The 19,893-nt window shown below is 53.8% G+C and overlaps 2 protein-coding genes across 10 annotated transcripts in view; one reads left to right on the forward strand and one right to left on the reverse strand.

Moving 5' to 3' along the window:
• The first annotated feature begins 3,863 nt into the window (after positions 1–3,863).
• LOC122380302 (transmembrane protein 181-like) lies at positions 3,864–19,101 on the forward strand. The gene is made up of 12 exons (XM_043363355.1): positions 3,864–4,397; positions 4,589–4,692; positions 5,244–5,408; positions 5,821–5,926; positions 6,163–6,316; positions 6,929–7,009; positions 9,030–9,129; positions 14,818–14,945; positions 15,175–15,321; positions 15,751–15,853; positions 16,257–16,484; positions 16,861–19,101. Exons 1-12 carry the CDS (start codon positions 4,261–4,263, stop codon positions 16,995–16,997), a joined length of 1,590 nt encoding a protein of 529 aa, XP_043219290.1. The 5' UTR covers positions 3,864–4,260; the 3' UTR covers positions 16,998–19,101.
• LOC122380259 (lysine-specific histone demethylase 1A-like) overlaps positions 18,722–19,893 on the reverse strand; it is a 29,127-nt gene continuing 27,955 nt past the window's right edge. For all 9 annotated transcript variants that reach the window (XM_043363345.1, XM_043363278.1, XM_043363286.1 and 6 more), the window contains exon 17: positions 18,722–19,717. In XM_043363345.1, the coding sequence (XP_043219280.1) occupies positions 19,574–19,717 (144 nt within the window). In that variant the 3' untranslated portion in view covers positions 18,722–19,573. The remainder of the gene's footprint in view (positions 19,718–19,893) is intronic.

The raw sequence follows: 19,893 nt of genomic DNA on the forward strand, positions 1-19,893 counted from the left end.
GGTGCCAAATTTGTTCCCATTTCAGTAACTCGGTAATTACTGGGGCGATTTCGCTGAAACTTGGCATACAGGTAGGCACCCACCAGGCAATGCATTCCCATGTGTTGCGGTTAGGGTGCTACTGCACGTGCGCACGTGCAGGGGGCGTTTCCAGATCTCGAGAACGGCTGGGCCGATTGCGCTCAAATTTGGTACACGGTTAGGGACCGGTTAGTAGGGTGCCGTGCAAAAGTCATTTTGGACCCCGTTTGCACGTGCGCACGTGCAGAATGCCGCTTTCAGATCTCAGGAACGGCTGGACCGATTGCGTTCAAATTTGGTACACCGCTAGCGACCGGTTAGAAGGGTGCTTTGCACAAGCCCGTTGGAAGTACCCTCTCGCCCTTCTGCACGTGCAGGGCTCACTATCTCGCTCGCTCGTTCTTCGCCCAAAAGGCGTTTTACTGGTATTCTATATAGGCATATTAGGTATTTATTGCACGCATGATTGAAATAATTTTAGTAAAAAAAAAGGTCGGTACTGTCCGTTGTTTGTTCATCATCAAAGCACATTGCAGCGTTGGAATACAGTATCGAGTTTATTTATTCAGCAATCTTAGTGATACCTAGCAGGGGCGTAGGCAGGGGGGGGCCACTGGGCCATGGCCCCCCCCTTGGGCGCCGAAGGCGCCCTTTGCGATTGGAGGGCGCCGAAGGCGCCCTCCAATCGCAAATGCAATTGTGATATAATCGAATCGAAAAACAATCGCGACTGGAGGGCGCCCTCCAATCGCGAATGTGTTTACAGGGAAATACGGATGGAGGGCGCCCTCGGAGGGCGCCCATCCCAAATACGCCCTCCAAATACGGTTGGAGGGCTCCCTCGGGCGCCCTCCAACCACATTTGTAGGCTGTAGCTCTCTAAGCGTAACGGTGGTCGCCTATGTAAGCCGCTGTCCTGTAAATAAGCGCCCTCTCACCCGAAGGCGCCCTCCTGTAGGTCGCCACCCTGCTACACATTGCCGCCCTTCTGCTGATCGGCGTCCTCATAATTATTGGCGCTCTCCTACCTATTGCGCCCTCATGTGAAATTTTGAAGGCCGCCTTTCTCCCATTTGGCACCCTCTTGTTCAGTGCCGCCCTCCTACCTATTGGTTCCCTAGTCCTTCCTGTTGAATGTTAATCGGGGCCCTTCTCCTATTGGCGCCCTCGTGTAGATCGCCGCCCTCCTAACCACTGGCACCCTCCTGTTGATCACCGCCCTCCTATCCACTGGCACCTTCCTGTTGACCAGCGCCCTCCGCACAGACGCCCTCCTGTTCATGTCATCCTCTTGAGCAAAGGCGCCCTCCTCACCATTGCCACCCCCATTTTAATCGTCACCCTTCCGCTCATTGGCGACTTCCAGTTGATGACCGCCCTCCCACCTATTAGCGACCTCTTGTTGATCGCCACCCTCCTATTGGTGCTCTCCTGTTCATCGCCACCCTCTTACCTGGTGGCGCCCTCCTGTTGATTGTTGATCGGCGCCCTCCTACCTATTGGTGCCCTCCTGTTGATCGCTGCCCTTCTATCCATTGGCGCCCTCCTGCTGCTCGCCAACTTCCTACCTATCGGTGCCCTACTGTCGAAACTCGGGATGTTGATCGGGGCTCTTCTACCTATTAGTGCCCTCCTGTGGATCGCAGCCCTTCTACCTATTGGCATCATCCGTTGATCGCTGCCCTCCTATCATTTATTTACTCCTTTGGCATGTTTTTCAACTTAGTCGTTCTATTGCACATAGTTGATGTCTTGCCTGTGAAAACTGCCACAAATGAACGTGCATTCAGCACAATGAATGAAGTATCTATACCTACCAAAACTATCTACGCTCTACGATGCATAAAACACGTCTTTGGGATTGATCCTACTTTACGTGCATCATGGCATCTATATGGATTACGATTAAGTATTGTCAACAGGTTCGGGCGCAACAGCAGGCATCTGAAGTTTCGGTGATTGAAACTGGTTATGTGGGTACACTGTATGCATCTGTGAGAAGGCTATGAAGGCTGGTCTGAGGTAATTTGGATGATGTTTACGCATCTCGCGCTCCGGTATCAATCCGATACGGTGATCTGGTGCGTAGATATGCCACCGCCAATAAACTTTTATACATCGACACCCATGAGCCAAGCTTTCTGTACAGTTTGTGTGGCAGCGCGGCCCGACCAAACCTTAGGTATTTTTTACACCTTCAAATTTGGTAAAAGAGCGAGAGGAGCTTTGAACAGTGATCGTATAAAAGGCGTGCCTAAAAAAGCGGAGGAAAAGGTTGTTTTCAAAAATTTCGCGCGCCTTCGGCGCAGCATTTCAAGAACACTTGACCTTTTGTGACCTGGAGTATAAAGAATACACACGATGCAAAATCAATGCAGCACGACCTATACGAGGTTACGCAAAAAAAAAAAACTGGTGGCATGGTAAAAAACGCCTCCCAACCCCCCAACCCCCACTGAGCGATTTTTTATCTCGCGACCGTATGGCGCCCTCCTTGGGTGAGGTGGCGCCCTCCAAACCCTTGGCCCCCCCCTTCGCGATTTTCTAAATACGCCGCTGATACCTAGTGTTCGCACTGATAGCCCTGCTTTTTATTGTTCTTTATCTTAGTTGTACTGTGTATAGGCACCACTCTGACACATAACGATACGAATGTTTTAGGGACTTTGAAAACAGGTTTTATTGTTGCCCCAATTGCTTGGTATGTACGAGTGCAATCATATCGAACGAGCGCGATACAGGACATTGTTTTTGTTGCAGCATAGTTGATGCGGATCCTTAGGTTGGTAGACACTAGACGGGGTGACTCCGCCGTATCGTATCGATCGATTCGCGGCGATATTCCGTTTGATTTTACTCATTTTGGTCGGCTATGTGAGTCGTTACGGAGAGAGACTGTTGGTACTTGATGATTCGTAATACGGTTTCGCATCAAAAGGAACGCTTCCGTCTATCATTTGTGTCTACTTTTTCCCGTTGTCTCCTTTCCTTCTCCTATTTACTAAAATTTACAACACAAATCTGTTATGCATGCATTACATCACAACAAGTTGCATTACGCGCCCAAATTATCACACCATACGCACCAATGAGCAGGACGATGACCGTTGGCAGCGCGGACCGAGGTGACGTCACCATGTCGGCTGTCTGACGTCACTCCACCGTCCGCCGCCCCTCCGCGAACGCCAGTGGCGCCGGCGGAGCTCCATCTCCCTTTATACCCCGGGGTGATAACTGGGTCTGCAGGGAGGCTGCACGGACCGTCTGTCGGGTGTGGCGCGGTGCCTTTTCAACCTCAGCTCCCTTGTCGCCCGACCAGCGTCACACGCAGATGGGGGCGGAGAGCACGACTGATACGTGACCCGGGAGTCGAGCTGTCAGGGGATCAGCTGAGTGGGGTGTGACGGCTGGCAAATGCAATGAACTCAGCTCATGGTAGTGACGTTTGCTTAGTGAGTCAAATGATACCTATCGCATGCTATGACGTTTCTTAATTCCTATATTGGTTTTTTATTAACGTTACATTTATTATCAGGCCTGACCTGCTCATCGACGACCCACTGCAAAGCACGACGGAAACTTATGGGTGAGACGTGCGGTGCGCTCTTCTTTTCGGTATTTCCTAAGGACACAGTTTTGCTAGAACAGTGTCGGACTGGTGAAAACGCTCAGTCTTGGCCAGAATGTCTGCTGCTGGGTAAACGTAAATGTGCGCTGCGCGGTGTGCAGTGACCTGTACTGTGCAGGCTAATTTGCACTGTACTTAATTAACCATCTCTATTAATATGTGCATTGTCGTCGATAGTTTACCGTCGGCTGTCAGAAGCGTGATTGGGAAGCAATTGATGATCATATAAACTTTATTACTCGTGCAGCTGTGCACTGCATTCGCCAGTTTGCATGTCACATCAACTGTCATTAAACCAGACATCGACTGCCAATTGTCCGACGGACAGTTTCAGTTATAAACGGTTCTGAACGACAGAGCACCTACTCGCCGTGTAACTGATCAGCCCGCCGCTTATGCCGGTGTGCCTCGGGTGAGCCTAATGAGGCCGATAGTGGGTGGCCGCGGCTGGAATTGCCGCCGGCACGGGGCCGTCGGTGACGGCGGGGGCGACGCTGCGCGCGCAGCGGGCCGCGCTGCGTCGCTCTCCCCCGGATCGATGGGCGCCCGTGACGCCGAGCCGAGCGGGCCGCTGCCGAGACCGACCGCCCTGAGAGGGACAACAGAACACCATGGAGCAGGGGTTCTCGTTCCACGGCGAGGGTTCTGTCGGAGGAGGCCTGCGCGGCCTTCTGGGCCAGGTGGGCGACCTGTTCAGCCACTTCAGCCGTCACCTGGCGCCCGCCTACCACCACGACCGCTGTGAGAGGTGAGACTGGGGCGCGGGGCTGGGCGCTGAGGGGAAACCGCTCGCAAATAGGGCACAGGGTTGCATGGTTGTTATTCAGAGATGCTGGGAGAGATGGCTGTTATGCAGATCATTCATGAGCTGCTTACGGTTATGAAGGATTGTAGGCTGCGAAAGGCCGCGATCAGCTGTATATTGACTGTTTCTTTCAGATCGCTACAGATGCGCCTGTATACCATGCACAAAAGGGAGTTTGTGCTGCTGTTCGCGGGCTTCTTCCTGTCGTTCTTCGTCATCATACTCATCGGGCTGGCAGGTGAGACAGCCAAGTCTGTACACTATACGAAATAGGTAGACGGGCTCATTATCGGCCTCATGCAGTCGAACGGTGTAGGCTAGGCGGTCCAGGTATCATGCTCGACCTTTTTATTGTCCAGCGTAAACAATCCACAAATACCCTTGATTGTAGGGCTCCTGGCTCATTTATCGTTACATATTTGACAAATTTCGTCGAATTACTTTTTAGCGTCTTCCGTTTCTCTTCCCACCAGACGCTTACCATTCTCTCCCGCCAACCTACCCACGTCCCACGGGCCTCCCCCAGGACCCGTCGTGCCGGTGTGGTCATTTTCTGACCACCCCGTCATCCACCCAGTTCCTTTACCGTCACTGACCGAGCCCCCCCCCCCCCCCCCCTACCAGCCTCCCACCCCGCCCCACCGGCCGCCCCCAGGGCCCGCCGGTCTGATCATTCTTTCCCCCACTCCGTCACCCACCCCGTTCCTTCACCGCCCCCCCCCCCCGCCCCCCAGGGCCCGCGGGTCTGGTCATTCTCTCCTTATTACCGTCACCAACTCGTTCCCCCAGGACCTGCCGGTCTGGTCACCACCACGGTGAAGGCCTCGGAGCTGAAGACGCGCGGCCCCGGCTTCTCCATGGCTAGTGGACCGTTCGTCATCAAGTCGCCGGGCGTCACCTCCTACGCCCAGCAGCTCTGGCTGAGTGCCACAGTCGTGGTCGGCGACGGCACAGGTATGGAAGCTGCGAGCGACCGTGACCGGTGATTGTGCTATTGAGTGTGAATGATCCATTGATCCATTGACCTGTCTTTCATCGATGAATGGTGCGATTCTGTGGATTTTTAATGTGATATTTGTAGGTGTCAGGGTCAGGTGTGATGTGACTGTTGATGGATTGATTGGATATTTTGTCAAGTTCTGGTATGGATGAAGGGTGGATGTGATTTGATTTATTTCGTGGTGTCAATGTCAATTAGTGAACGTAACAGGTTTGCCATCTAAATGATGGAGTCTTGGTAATTTGTGTCTTTCAATCGTGCTCGAGTTAAATTGCGTGACTCGCTGGTTAATCTCTAACGAGCATAGTTCATACTCGATGTTGTGCTTTCATGCTCTGTATATCAATTTGCTTTTGCTTTTCTCAGCTGATGAAACGTTCGATAAGCGGTTTACGATTGCCGTGGACGTCGAAGGTCTTTCGGAGGGCCGCGAAAAGCTCCAAGTCTTCAAGGAGGACCAACTTTTCAACAGGTACGCTCTTTGGCTTGGTTTGGGGAATGATATGGGATGCCATCTACTACCTACCTAAGCTTCTTTTTTATATTTTTTCACTTGATAAGTACGAACTTGTTTTTCAAATATCCACTTCTCAATATTGATAGTTTGGTATCCCTGTTGTCGTAAATGTCCGTAATCCCTGTTCATCAACCCTTTGATAGGTGTGTTTTTTCCGTGCAATCGCCGTTCACCGTTTGTTATCCTGCCAGGAGCCGGCACCTGCACTGCCAGGAGTCGAGCTGCGCGCCCGTGACGCTGCTGCACCTGGCCTACCTGAGCTTCACCAACTACCTGCTGGTGCTGCGCTTCCACGGCCTGGAGGACATCGACCGCCGATACACCGTCAGCGACGTCCTCTTCGCGGTCAGAGAATAGCGCGGATGGGATGGTGTGAGAGTTAGAGTGAGCCACGGATGGGGTGTAGCGGCGGAACACCTTGAATTAAGGGGGGGGGGGCACTGCCGACTTATGGTCCCATTCTTTCCATGTAACGCCCATAGGGCTAATGTTAAAATGCCAAAATCAAAGGGGGGTACGGTGCCCCGGTGCCCTCCCCGTCCCGCCGCCTATGCAGGTGGGGTGTAGTTGGGGGGGGGGGGGGGGGATGAGAGCTCGTATAAGCCTAATAACTCATATCCTCGCTTTGTTATTGTGACTTGCGAGGTTGTGAATTTTACGATAAAGCTGACAAGTTACCTTACGTTTTGCGCTAGGTTGCAACGAATAATCACTCGATTACTTATTTGTCGTCACTTGATTGCAATTCCGACTTAAACTGCGAATTAGTGCGTAGAATTCGGTGAGCACATGCTATCCTCGTCATTAGCGACACAAATATCACGGAATTTAACGATGACCTTTGCAGCTTCTGTAGGTAATTTGGAATTGTTACAACGAGTTTTAAATATGTGATGTCCGCTCTCCACTGTTCTACATGTTTACCTCCCTGACATCTGACACTCCCTCCATTTACAGTTTGAACGTTTTGAGGCAAACTTCACGCAGCTACAGCTCTGGTTCCGGTTCATATTCCTGATCGTCTCCTTTTCCGCCACGGTGAGTTACTGGCTGGGTAGATATGCTTGTTTGATACCGTTAATGGCGGCATTAATTATCCTAACTTCATTCTAACATTATGCACCGTGCTAAGTCGCTAGCAGACTTAAGAATAACATTTATTTATTCGATGTCATGGAACAACAGGCGAATTAACGCCCAGTAACAGTCCATAGCAGTTATACGTTCGGAGCAGTGTAAACATTGCCTTTAGTCTTTCGTCTCATACACATACAATCCCTCGATATACCAACCATATCTACCAGTATAACGCCTTATGGGGCGACTAACGGAACGAGCGAGAGGGTGGGCCTTGCACGTGCGAAATTTCGAGGGGGTACCTCCAACTGACTTGTGCACGGCACCCTACTAACCGGTCTCTAGCGATGTGCCAAATTTGAGCACAATCGGCCCAGCCGTTCTCGAGATCTGGAAGCGGCACCCTGCACGTGCGCACGTGCAAAATGGGTCCCAACTGACTTGTGCACGGCACCCTACTAACTGGTCCCTAACCGTGTACCAAATTTGAGCGCCTTCGGTCCAGCCGTTCTCGAGATCTGGAAACGACCCCTGCACGTGCGCACGTGCAGCAGCACCCCAACCCTAACACATGCAGATGAATTATGTGATGGAGACCTAACTGTGTACCGAGTTTCAATTCAATCGGCCCAGCCGTTGTGCCGTTATTGAGGTTGCAATTTTGGGGGTTCTTAAAAAATGTCCAACTTTACCACGCGCCACGTGCGGTGGTTGGCAAGAACGCATGGTGGCCATCACACCACAGAACTTTTACGTCCAAGTGACATTCAGTAAAGAAGACCGCTTGTCAATCGGATGTCCCGTTCCTAAGATATTAGCTTTTGAAGAGCGTCCCCACGGCCGGCCGGCCGGCCGGCCGGCCGGCCGCTCATACTCAGAAATTTCCGTTATTCTACGTAAGACTCCGCTCGCTTCGCTCGCTCCGTAATCATCCGTAATCACAGTCCATACAGTACATGCATAACACAATAAATACAGTACACATCCAGGACTCACATGTTTTGTATATGTCGTCTTACTTTAACCCGAACATCCCGCATTGAGTCGTGAAACAAATCCAAATCTGTTATCTCGAACATAAATTCATTTATGATAGTGGGTGCCCTAACAAAAAGCGAACCTTTCATAGCGTCGACCCGCTCAAATGGTACATTCATGACACCACGAGCTCCTTCAATCCTCCTTGTAATTCTTGCATAATATAACATGCTGATAACGCTGTGGATTATCAGGCGCGTGATGATCGATCGGTGATATTGCGTCTACGCCCCTCCGATTCAGGGACTTTTGATGCCTGAAGACGCGCAGGTTCCTCTTTCCTCTCTCCTACTGGCCGCCCGGCCCCATCCCGTGCTGGCTCGGGTTCACCACATAACGCTTCTCCCTCCCCCTATCCCCCAGTGCTGATTCGGGTTTACAGTCTGACCCTTCTCGCCGATTCTCTCCGATCTAGTTCTGGATAGGACAGTGCTGGTTGTAGGTCTCGCTGCGCCGCTCTCCGTACCTTTCCGACTCTGCGACTCCGACTGGTTCAGCCTACCGCATAACCGTCCTCCCACCCCCACCCCCACCCTCCCCTCAGTGCTGGTTCAGGTTACCGTATAACTCTCCTCCAAAACCCCACCCTCCCCCAGTGCTGGTTCGGGCTCTCGCTGTGCCGCTCTCCGTACAGGACTGGTTCAGCCTTCCGCATAACCGTCCTCCCACCCCCACCCCCAACCTCCCTCAGTGCTGGTTCAGGCTACCGCATAACCGTCCTCCCACCCCCACCCCCAACCTCCCTCAGTGCTGGTTCAGGCTACCGCATAACCGTCCTCCCACCCCCACCCCCAACCTCCCTCAGTGCTGGTTCAGGCTACCGCATAACCGTCCTCCCATCCCCGCCCTCCCCCCAGTGCTGGTTCGGGTTCTCGCTGCGCCGCTCTCCGTACAGGACTGGTTCAGCCTACCGCCTATAACTCTCCCCCCACCCTCTCCCCAGTGCTGGTTCGGGTTCTCGCTGCGCCGCTCTCCTTCCCAAGACTGGTCTCTGGAGCAACGCTGGACGGCCGCCCTACTGCCGCTTCTGGTGGCCCACAATAGTAAGTAACTCTGGTTCATGATAGCTCGTAACACGGGCTCATTATGCGTAACTCAGACTTAAATGGCACGAAACCTATTCTCGCAATACTATGTAGTATGTAACTTTCAGACTCACAACACTACCTTGACAGCTTGACAGCAGTTTTTTTAAAGCAACTAGCTTGGTAATGAGTTTTGTAGTCGCGTGATACGTGTGAACTTTAAGCATTATTAATTATATCGACTTTTATTTCGTCAGTTGAGTAACTGAGTTGTAACTAATTTAAGTTCGTGAGTCCTTGCTAATGTTGTGGATCAGCTGCCGCTGTTGACGATCGGCCGTCGCGCGCCGATCCGGTGACCCAGTTTTGTCGATCAGCTGATCGTAATTTGTCGGCCGGCCGCCAGAGGCGCTGTTTGTCCTTCTCGCGACGGACCTGTGTGGCGGCGGGCGGCCGGCTTGTGTGGCCGAGAGTTTTGAGCATTAGTAAGCGGTTACAGTGCTACCTTCGTGTTTAAATTAAGTTCAATAAAGTTCAAGTAATCGTAACATTCAGCGGTGGGATTATAACCGGCGCCGCGTGCCGCAGTCGGCGTGAGCGAAACCGATCAGTGTGCCGAAGATCATCGAAGATGGCGTCGGCCGGCAGCGGGAAGAGCGTTAGCCGGACGTGACGTCACAGGGAAGCTTCGGGACTATTCCGCGGGTGGCGCCACCGGTCAGGTGTGTCATGGCGGCGCCCAGTGTGATGATGTAAACAAACTGAGTGAACGGATACCGGACGGATAATCTGTGTGATACGGGACCGGTGATGGATAACTCGGTGGACACGAGTGCCGGGGCGACTGGGGCACTGAGCCTGCCCCTCCCCGTGTTCGAGTACGCCGAACCACGGCGTTTCTTCAAGCAGTTTCGGCGTTATGCGAGCTTGAAAAACCTGTCGGGCGTGGTGGCCCTGGACTTGATCTGTTATGCCCTTGGCTCGTGCAGGCGGGCGGCCTGGGTGGCCGACCGGGTTGAGGCAGAAGTACAGGCTGCTGAACGGGATGCTACAGTCAGTGCTGCTGAACAAAAGGTGCTGCATCTCCTGACGCCGGAGGTGATGAAGGGGCAGATCCTTCAAGGGCTGGACCAGCGTCGTCTGCAGCCAGGCGAGACTCCGCGGGAGTACGTAGAGGCGCTGAAGAGTCAGATTCAGCAGGTCATGCCAGAGCTGACAGCCGAGTCTCTGGACCGCATGACCATCGTACAGGCGATTAAGGGTGCGCCAGAGGTCTGGTCGCACAAGCTGGGAGAGGGCGACCTGTCCTCGCTGGACCAGCTGGTGACTCACATGACTCTGCTCCATGGCAAGCAGAGGTCAGCAGCGAGGCGCTGCCAGGAGACTGGAAGATCTGTGAGTCGAAAGTGTTATTCGTGTGGCCAGATGGGACATATTGCCAAACAGTGCAAAGGAGGGAGCCGGTCAGGCGGCTCGAAGGGCATCAAGTGCTATAAGTGCGGAGGTGTGGGGCACATCAGTCGATACTGTGCCAGTGGTGGTAACCGAGGTGGTGCCATGGGGAGTGCCAGTGGTGGCACCAGTGGTGGTGCTGGCACCAGTGGTGCAGGACCAGGAGCTGTGACGGCCAACAGGCGAGTGGTTGTCGGTTCGACGTTGAAGCTGGACGTGACGGTGAATGGACGGCTAGTGCAGGATGCAGTCGTGGACAGCGGCAGCGAGCGGACGCTTCTGTCGCGATCGACGGCCGACAGGTGTCAGCTGCAGCTGCGACACAGCCGAAAGGCTGTGGTGGGAGCTGGACAGGAAAGTCTCCATGTTCACGGAGCTGCAGATGTGGTTCTGCATGTGCCGGGCACTGCAGGTGAGGTGACCATGGAGGTCCTGGTCGCCGAGTGCAGTGACTGTGTGCTACTCGGCACAGACTTTCTAAAGGCGGCTGAAGTGGCTGTCAACTTCAGTACCGGTGTGCTCTCATGTTTTGGACAGGAGGTTAGAGAGCCGGCCGCCACCGTGTGCCGGTGTGTGGTGACAGATGGTGCGGTGGAGGACTTCGAGGACAGTCTGGACGAGGAGGTGATGCCGTTCCTGGACCAGGTGAAGACACAGGCTGACCTGTCTCACCTGTCAACAGTGGATCAGGAGAAGCTGAAAGCGGTGCTGGACCAGTCGGACGTGTTCAGCTCGCCAGGGCAGCTCGGACGAGTCACAGCTGTCGAACATCGCATAGAGCTGATGGAGGAGCCGCGGAAAAAGAAGCCGTACCCGATTCCGCCGGCTCTGCGAGAGACTGCCAACCAGCAGATCGCGGACATGCTGTCAATGGGCGTGATACGGGAGTGTGCCAGCCCGTACGCGAGCCCGGTGCTTCTTGTAAAGAAGAAGGGAAGCAAGAGCTTTCGAGTATGTACTGACTTCAGGGAGCTGAACCGCTGCACCGTGAAAGACTCTTTTCCTCTACCTAGGATAGAGTCGCTGCTGGCGTCGATCGGTCCCAAATGCCGTGTCTTCTCGCAGCTCGATCAGAAGGCTGCGTACTGGCAAGTGAAACTGGACGAATCGGCACAAGAGAAGACAGCCTTCGTCACCGATCAGGGGCAATTCTGCTACCAAGTCCTGGCCTTTGGTATGTGCAATGGACCGGCAACGTACCAGCGGATGATGACGACGGTGCTGAAGGACCTGCTGCACCAGTCAGTGGTCGTGTATCTGGACGACGTACTCATCTTCACGGAGACTCTAGAGCAGCATGTCGCTGTTCTGAGGGAGGTGTTCGAGCGGCTCGAGCGGAGCGGGATCCGCCTGAACCCCCAGAAGTGCCGCTTCGCACAGTCTGAGGTCACGTTTCTGTCTCACGTGATCTCTGAGGGGTGTATCCGGCCGGCGTACGACAACGTGGCTGCGATCACGGCCTACAAGAGGCCGAGCAGCGTGAAGGAGGTGCTGCGATTCGTGGGGATGGCGGGCTACTTCCGTCACCTGATTCCTCACTTCAGTGTGCGTGCGGTGGGTCTGACTGATCTGACTCGCCGGCACTCGTTCGAGTGGACGGAGGCAGCAGAGCGGAGCTTCCAGGATCTCCGGAAGGCGGTGGCTGCCTTCCCTGTGGTCCGGCCGCCGGACCCGGAGCAGCCGTTTCGGATCACGACCGATGCGTGCTCGCGCGGCTGGGGCGCGACTCTGAGCCAGTGTGATGGTGATGGCGAGTATGCAGTCGCCTTCGCTTCGGGAAAATGGACGGACTGTCAGTCGCGCTACACGACGACTGAGCACGAGCTGCTCGCTGTGATTCGGGCCGTGACCAGGTTCCGATGGTACGTCCTCGGGACTGAGTTCGTCGTCGTGACGGACCACCAGGCGCTCAAGTGGCTCTGGAGCCTAAAGGATCCGTCTGGTCGGCTGGCTCGCTGGGTCATGGAGTTGTCCCAGTATGACTTTACGGTGGTTCACCGACCGGGGACTGCGATTCCCCACGCGGACGCACTGTCCAGAGACTGTGGTGATGGTGACAGTGCTGGCTGTGTGCCAAAACAAGGACTGTCTGGTGATGCTGGCTGTGTGCCAAAACAGGGACTGTCTGGTGACCGTGCTGGCTGTGTGCCAAAACAAGGACTGTCCAGTGTCAGTGTTGGCTGCGTGCCAAATGGTGACTCGTGTGAGCTGGCCGAAGGTGACGTGCCGGCGACGGTCCGAGCTGTGGAGCTGAAAAGCTCGGCGGCTGACGAAGCTGCTGTCGGGGCGGAGGCGACGTCTAGCCGGCTCAGCCTGCCAGAGCTGCAGCCGGCGACGCGGGAGGACCCGGTGCTGTCAGTTGTCATGGACTGTCTACGGACTGGGAGCACGAACGATGCGAGACTTGGTGACGTCGGTGCGTTCTATATGCGTGATAGAGACAGCCTGTTTGTTCGTGATGGCCTCGTGTACCGACAGACCATTTCAGACCGTGAGCCGCAGATAATCGTGCCGTTAAGCATGCAGAGTCACGTGATACGTCTTGCTCACGATGTGCCAATGGCGGCGCATTTCGGGTTGAAGCGTACGATGAGTCAGATCACGCGTCATTACTACTGGCATAACCTGAAAGTGACCGTGCGCGACTACTGCCGTGCATGTCTCGGATGCGCGCGGGTGAAAAGGCCGAACCGTTCTCACCGAGAAGGTGTAGGTAGTGTACCTGTCGTAGGGGAGCCGTTCTCCCAGTGGTCGGCAGATATTCTTGGACCACTGCCTTGTTCAGATGCTGGGAACAGGTACGTTCTAGTCGTGTCGGACTTGTTCACGAAGTGGGTGGAGACCTATTGTATTCCTGACCAGAAGGCCACGACCGTGGCCGACTGTTTCGTGGAGCTCTTTGCTCGTTTTGGAGTGCCGAAAAGCATTCTGACAGATCAGGGCACGAACTTCGAAAGCGCGCTAGTTAAGCGGATTTGTGAGCTATTGGGGATCCAAAAGCTACGATGCACGTCGTACCATCCACAAACGAATGGTCAAACCGAGCGGTTCAACCGAACTCTGTGCGATATGCTCACCCATTATGTGAGTGAGAACCAGGCTGATTGGGACCGGTGGGTCAGTGTGTGTGTGTCAGCCTATCGGTTCTCACAGCACACCACGACAGGATATTCGCCGTTCGAGTTGGTTTATGGTGTTTACCCGCGTGTGCCCGTTGTGAGTGAGATCATTGGTGACGCAGATAAGCTGCAGTGTGACACTTACGCGAATTATGTGAGTGACCTGAAGCGCCGTCTCGAGGTGGACCGCGACCAGGCCCATCAGTCACTGCAGGACAGCCAGTCGCGCTCGTCTGTGGCTGGAACGAGTGACATTGAAGTAGGCGATACGGTGATGCTAAAAGTGCAGGCAGTGAAGCGTGGTAAGAGCAGGAAACTGTCCGCTCGTTTTACTGGACCATATGTAGTCGTCAAAGTGCAGCGACCTGATTATAGGATTAAGCGGGGACGAAAGCAGGTGCTTGTGCATGGTAGTAACCTGAAGAAAGTAGAAAGTTCTGTGCGGGACGATTCAGAACGGGCGACATGTGTGACGGTTCCTGTCACTGTCAGTGTGTCTGACGAGGAACCGGACCTCGGTGCCTGTATTCCGCTGTTAGGTCGGACCGCTGTCGGGCCATTGCTGGCGGTCCGCTCCGATGAAGTTTCCGGTCGTGTGGACTCGCCGAGTAGCGCTGAAAGTGAATGTGCTCTGTCGGACTCGGATAGTTCGGATTCGGAGCCGGACGGAACTCCCATCCGTCCGCCAACTGCTGTTAGCCGCTATGGCCGCCCAGTGCGACGCCCGCAACCGTATTCGCCAGGTTAGGCCCTCGGGTGTGCACCTGTGACCTAGGTGTCCGTACTTTTTGAAGGGGAGGATGTTGTGGATCAGCTGCCGCTGTTGACGATCGGCCGTCGCGCGCCGATCCGGTGACCCAGTTTTGTCGATCAGCTGATCGTAATTTGTCGGCCGGCCGCCAGAGGCGCTGTTTGTCCTTCTCGCGACGGACCTGTGTGGCGGCGGGCGGCCGGCTTGTGTGGCCGAGAGTTTTGAGCATTAGTAAGCGGTTACAGTGCTACCTTCGTGTTTAAATTAAGTTCAATAAAGTTCAAGTAATCGTAACACTAATGACAGCTAATGACAGCAAAGGACACCAGCCGGCAGCCGCCAGCGAGGTCGCGTGACTCAGCTCGTGCCTGTTTGTCTCCGCAGACCCGTTTTTCCCGCTGATGTTCCTGTGCAGCTCGATCGTGCCTCGCGTGCTCGACTCGCTGCTACAGGTGACCATGTTCTGCGCTCTGCTGCTCTGCTGGATCTGCGTCCTGCACGGGCTCAGACAGGTCAGTGGGCTCAGCGTGGCTGGCCGATCAAACAGATAATCAAATCGAAAGCATCATATCAAATTGACGTGAACTGTTATTGACCAGGATATCTTCCCCAAGTAGCGTAGCCCCAGTGACGAGTGTTATTCACCAGTTACCTCACATCTCGTTGTCAGGTGCTTTTTTATTGTCCACAAAAGAAATGTGAGGTGTGTCAGTTCCTGATGCTCCCGAAATCTTTCCGCAGACGAGTCGCACCTGGCTGACGTTCTACGTGCCTAAGCTGGTGCTGGTCGGTCTGATGTGGTTGCTGTGCACAGTGCTGATCGCCTGGCGCGGCTACCACAGCCTGCGGGACCCGACGTTCACGGGCACTCAGCTGGGACCGCTACAGGTCAGTGCGGCCATCCAGAGCGGCGCCGCTCCACCGGTCACAGGGCGGGTCAGGCAGGAATGGCGCAGTGCTGACTTAGGAGCGTTAGGTTGGGTCTTCAAGTTGTAGAGTATGCAACGGCCCAATCGGGTCTTTAAAAGTATATATTACAGCATTACAAAGAAAGTCATATGTTGTACCCATGCATGTCCGTTTCCTTTGCATTTACGACGCTTTGTTATGCAATGTTTGTCGTGATGCACTTGCCAGGTGGGTGCACAAATGCCAAGTCGCACGTCAAGGAATGGGAGACTTAAACAACAAATGAATGAGAGAAATGTCTCAGTGAAAGCCAGTCACAGTTCGATAGATATCGAGCAGTGATAGTGGCGCCGATGAACGTTTAATTCATGGTCTGCTTGGTAACTAAAGGAAGGCGACCTTTCGCAGGGCGTGGACACCTTTTTCTACGTGCTGGGAGGCGTGTACCTGCTCTACGTGCTGATATTGATTCTGCGCGCCTACAGCGACCTCAGGGCGATGCCTTACCTCGGTCAGTGGACAGAGGGGGTATTGTGGTCCCGTGAAACACTTCTGAAATGTCGGATAGAACAGGTGCAGTGACAGGTTTGTTTGTTCAGCGGTTTGGTGCCAACTGGCAGTTTCATACAGACGATTTTATGGCTGGAAGCTCTGTTCGCGATGTTCCCGCGATATCAACAATCGTGAAGATTATTTGGTCAATAGAGACCTAGGCCTGGGACACTAGTACCGGGTGGCGAATTTGCCAGTCGCATAGACCATTTGATATGCCGCTTGTGTGCGTTACGTCCACATATACCTTGAAAACTCTGTTTTACGCTCATTTTTAACCCCCCCCCCCCCCTTACTTTATGCTGAGACCAACCTGCCTGGTGTGCGTGCGGCACTAACGTCCATGCCTTACCCGTCCACAGGAGTGCGTCTGAAGCTGGCCACCCTGTCGATGATTGTACTCGCCGTCGCCAGTCTGAGTCTGATGTCTCACCGTCTGCGCCAGTCCGGCCTCGGACTGAGCTTCTCGGCCGTGCTCAGCACGCCCTACACCACGTCCACCCAGTTCCTGGCCATGTACGGCCTGGTCAACAGCTTCGTGCTGTGCATGGCCTGGGTGTTCTCACCGCCGACCTCGGACCGACCCGGAGGTGAGCGGTCCGACGTGACACCTATAAGGTCCGATACCGATAAGAATGAGCGGTGTGGAAATGGAGGCTGGAACGAGGCCCAGGTGCCGTGCTACTGGGGTACCTGCCGGAGCCTCAGCCATGGGCTATAAACATCTTAAAATTCTTCTACATGTGCCCAAGAGCCAAGCTTATATAATATGTATTATGAGGATGACAAAGTTCAGTAAACTGTTACATCGGGATACGGACACGAAATGATTTACAGGTGACTGTAAGTGATAGGCGGTAGGTGGTTGACTGACCGTGACAGATTTTGACTAACGACGCTGTACAATCTGTAATTGACTTGGTAGATCGGTACCTGCGTCTAACCTCGCCCCTCGACTGCCCTCAGGCGACTCACGTGTGGTGAAGGATAACCCGGCGTTCTCGATGATCAACGACTCTGACGAGGACGTCATTTACGGCGAGGAGGAGGAGAGCCGACGGCCGCTGCACCGCAACAAGCCAGACGACGACGACAGCGACTGAGCGGCGTCCTTTGGGTAGAGGATAGCGACTACTAAGGGGCGGGGAGTGTCATCAATGACGACAGCGAATGATAGGAGAAGAGCGTCCGTCGGGCAAAGGGCGGCAACTGATGAGCGTTCCTTTGGCAGAGAACAGTGTTTGAGGAGAGATAGCTGATACGGCTACCATGGTCTCACGTGCATAACTCGCACAACGGGTAACCTGCAGGTCATGTCATGATAGACAAGATTCCAGACGGAATATACCGAAATTGTCATACATGACAGGGTCCGGGGTGATTCTCATTGATTTTGTTAATTTGAAAAACTTACGTCTATCGGGCCAGCCTAATCCTTTATTGACTTCCCCTAGCAAGTGAATGTGAAGCGCTGGCAAAAGTACGGTCTGGGCCGTCAACAAAGGGTTTGGTGAATGTAATAGGGATGGCCAAGTGCCAGCGGCGCTCGCCTCCTCCCCCAGTCTCCATCGATGCAGGGGAGTACCGGCTGACCGTCGGGCCCACTTCCTCTCACCACCCAGAGAAGGTCGGATCGACTCTCCGACCGAGCACGGCTTTATGAATGAAAGCCGTGCTCTGTGCAACCGAACCGGAAGGTCTCGCAGCTGATCTCGATCTAACTATCTTCGTATATGTATGAGTGCGTCGCGGAGCGGAGGTTCGGTGTTACGTTACAAATCCATCTCGTGCTGAACGCTTACCGCTTCTCCGCTCAAAGAGAGCATTTATTTTCCTACGGAGCGTCGCTGGTGTACCGAGCTACTTGTCTGTTGTCCATTGTATGCGTTTGTGGTCGATGTATGCCACGCGGGCGCTGTAAATAACCTGTGTTGGTGTGCTTTGTCAGTATATCCGATGAATCTTATGCCATGATCTCATTCAGTATATATCCGTACATGTAACTTGTCAATTTATCGAGCTTGTTATGTATCGAATGTATGACAGTCTTGTGAACTGTAGGTACTTTTATTCCTCACCTATGCCTCATGCGCCATGAATTTTGCTCTCATCCTGTCTTCCTCGCATGTCTCCTGGCAGCAGAGCGATTTGATTATGATCATCTCCCACCACATTGCCTTCTCACAGCGCGCCTGTCTGAAAGGCAGACTCGCTCTCCACCTGTTGTGATTGTGTCTGAGCTCGCCCCTGCTCAGTCCCTCCCTCGGGCGACCCGCCGACGGAGCTCAGCCCGCCGCACATTCCATGCATGAGTCACTAAGCACTAGAGACGTGCCCCGCCCGCCGTCTGCCTCCCATTCCTCTGCGTAACACCACCTGTCCGGACAGGGGCGTTTCCCTGCCCTATTCTGTCCAAATGGCCATCTGTCTGCCCCGGCCCGACCGCCGCAGCCACGTACGCAGCCCGTTCTGGGTCAGCAGGGAGTAAAAACTGTGAATAAAAACAGATCAGCTTGACTATTGATCTATGCATTCGTGGGATGCAGAGCAACGGGGTCGATTTCGGCAAGGCATCTACAATGAACCAAAAATCGAACTACAAGTATGTTTCATGGGCCTGTGCGGCGCAGCATTTGCTCTTATCTGCCAGTTCAGCATGTGGGATAAATCGGCTAACAGGAGCGTTCTACCCGAGCGGCGAAGTAGTGAAGGTGCCCGACTTCTGACAATATGACTGGGGGTTCGAGACCGAGAGCCGACGAAGAAGGTATGTTGACTCACTGTAGGGTGAAAAAAACTAGGAAAATGGCGCATCAAAATACGATTCTTACAAACTAATGTCTATTACATTCTAAGCGCGTTGACAAGTTTCAGAACATGCTCGCTCAGCAAACAGCTGATCGAGAAAATAAATACCGAACTTCAATTCAATCTATTGAACATTGCAGGTGAAGCGTGACTTGTGCGATTAGGCATGCATGATCCGTATGAAAATGACGCTCTCTATAACTACCATCCTACAAGCATACAAACACTAACGTACAAAATACCTACTACATTCGTTCGTCCACTCGAACACTTTTATACAAAATACCACCGTTATTAGTGGAGAGCGGAATTGCGTTTTCAAAAACACTAGCAGCAGCAAAAGGCTGTCACAAACTATAGCGGAAAGCAAGCTGCAACTCTGCGCGACTCCCCTCTCACGCTCAACTTGCACATCATCAGCACACGAGTGCTGACGGGAGATCAATTATTATGGGCTGCCCACTTTTGGCTGACGCAGTCAGCTCAGGCTCCGTCTCTGTCCACGCGATGTTGTACACGCCATACAGACGCAGAAGAGGAATGGCAAGAGGCGAGGAAATCCCCTCAAAAGCACAGCGGACACATGTTTGCATATTTAACTTACAATTACAATCGCATCGAGGAACAATCATCAGCCGGCTCAAGCAACGTCGCAAAACTCTTCTCTATGGCCTCATCCAGTGAGGTCTGCCAGCTCACACAACCTACACCGACACAACACCGGTTCCATAACAGGTCCAGTCTGTCCTTCCGTCCGTTCACCTTCACAGACGTGTGAGTTGTAGCACCGGACACCATGTTTTCTCCCCCACACCCTCCGCAGCGGTGGGGACGGCTCCACCGGGCCGACCTCACCCTCCACAGCGTCCGCTCAGCTGCGCGGTCCGTAGGATGGTCCGAGGAAGTTGTCGGCGATCCGGCCCGCCTCCCGCAGTCCACTGAACATGGCGCCGTGCACCGTGGCGGGGTAGTTGCGTACTGTATGCTCACCGGCAAAGTACAGACGAGGCTTGGCCTGTGGATAGGGGTGTCGGCTGTCAGTGGGACTACAATACATTGAGAGTGAAAGAGCACACTACCGTACGTTATAGACATGAATACGCGCCACATAGCGGGACATAAATGCTTCGAGCACACTGTTGGACGTGAGCACATGACTGAACGTGAATACTGAGCACATGGCTCAGTGAT

This window comes from Amphibalanus amphitrite, unplaced genomic scaffold, assembly GCF_019059575.1.
Source record: "Amphibalanus amphitrite isolate SeventyFive unplaced genomic scaffold, NRLGWU_Aamphi_draft 000009F_arrow, whole genome shotgun sequence".
NCBI lineage: Eukaryota > Metazoa > Arthropoda > Thecostraca > Balanomorpha > Balanidae > Amphibalanus > Amphibalanus amphitrite.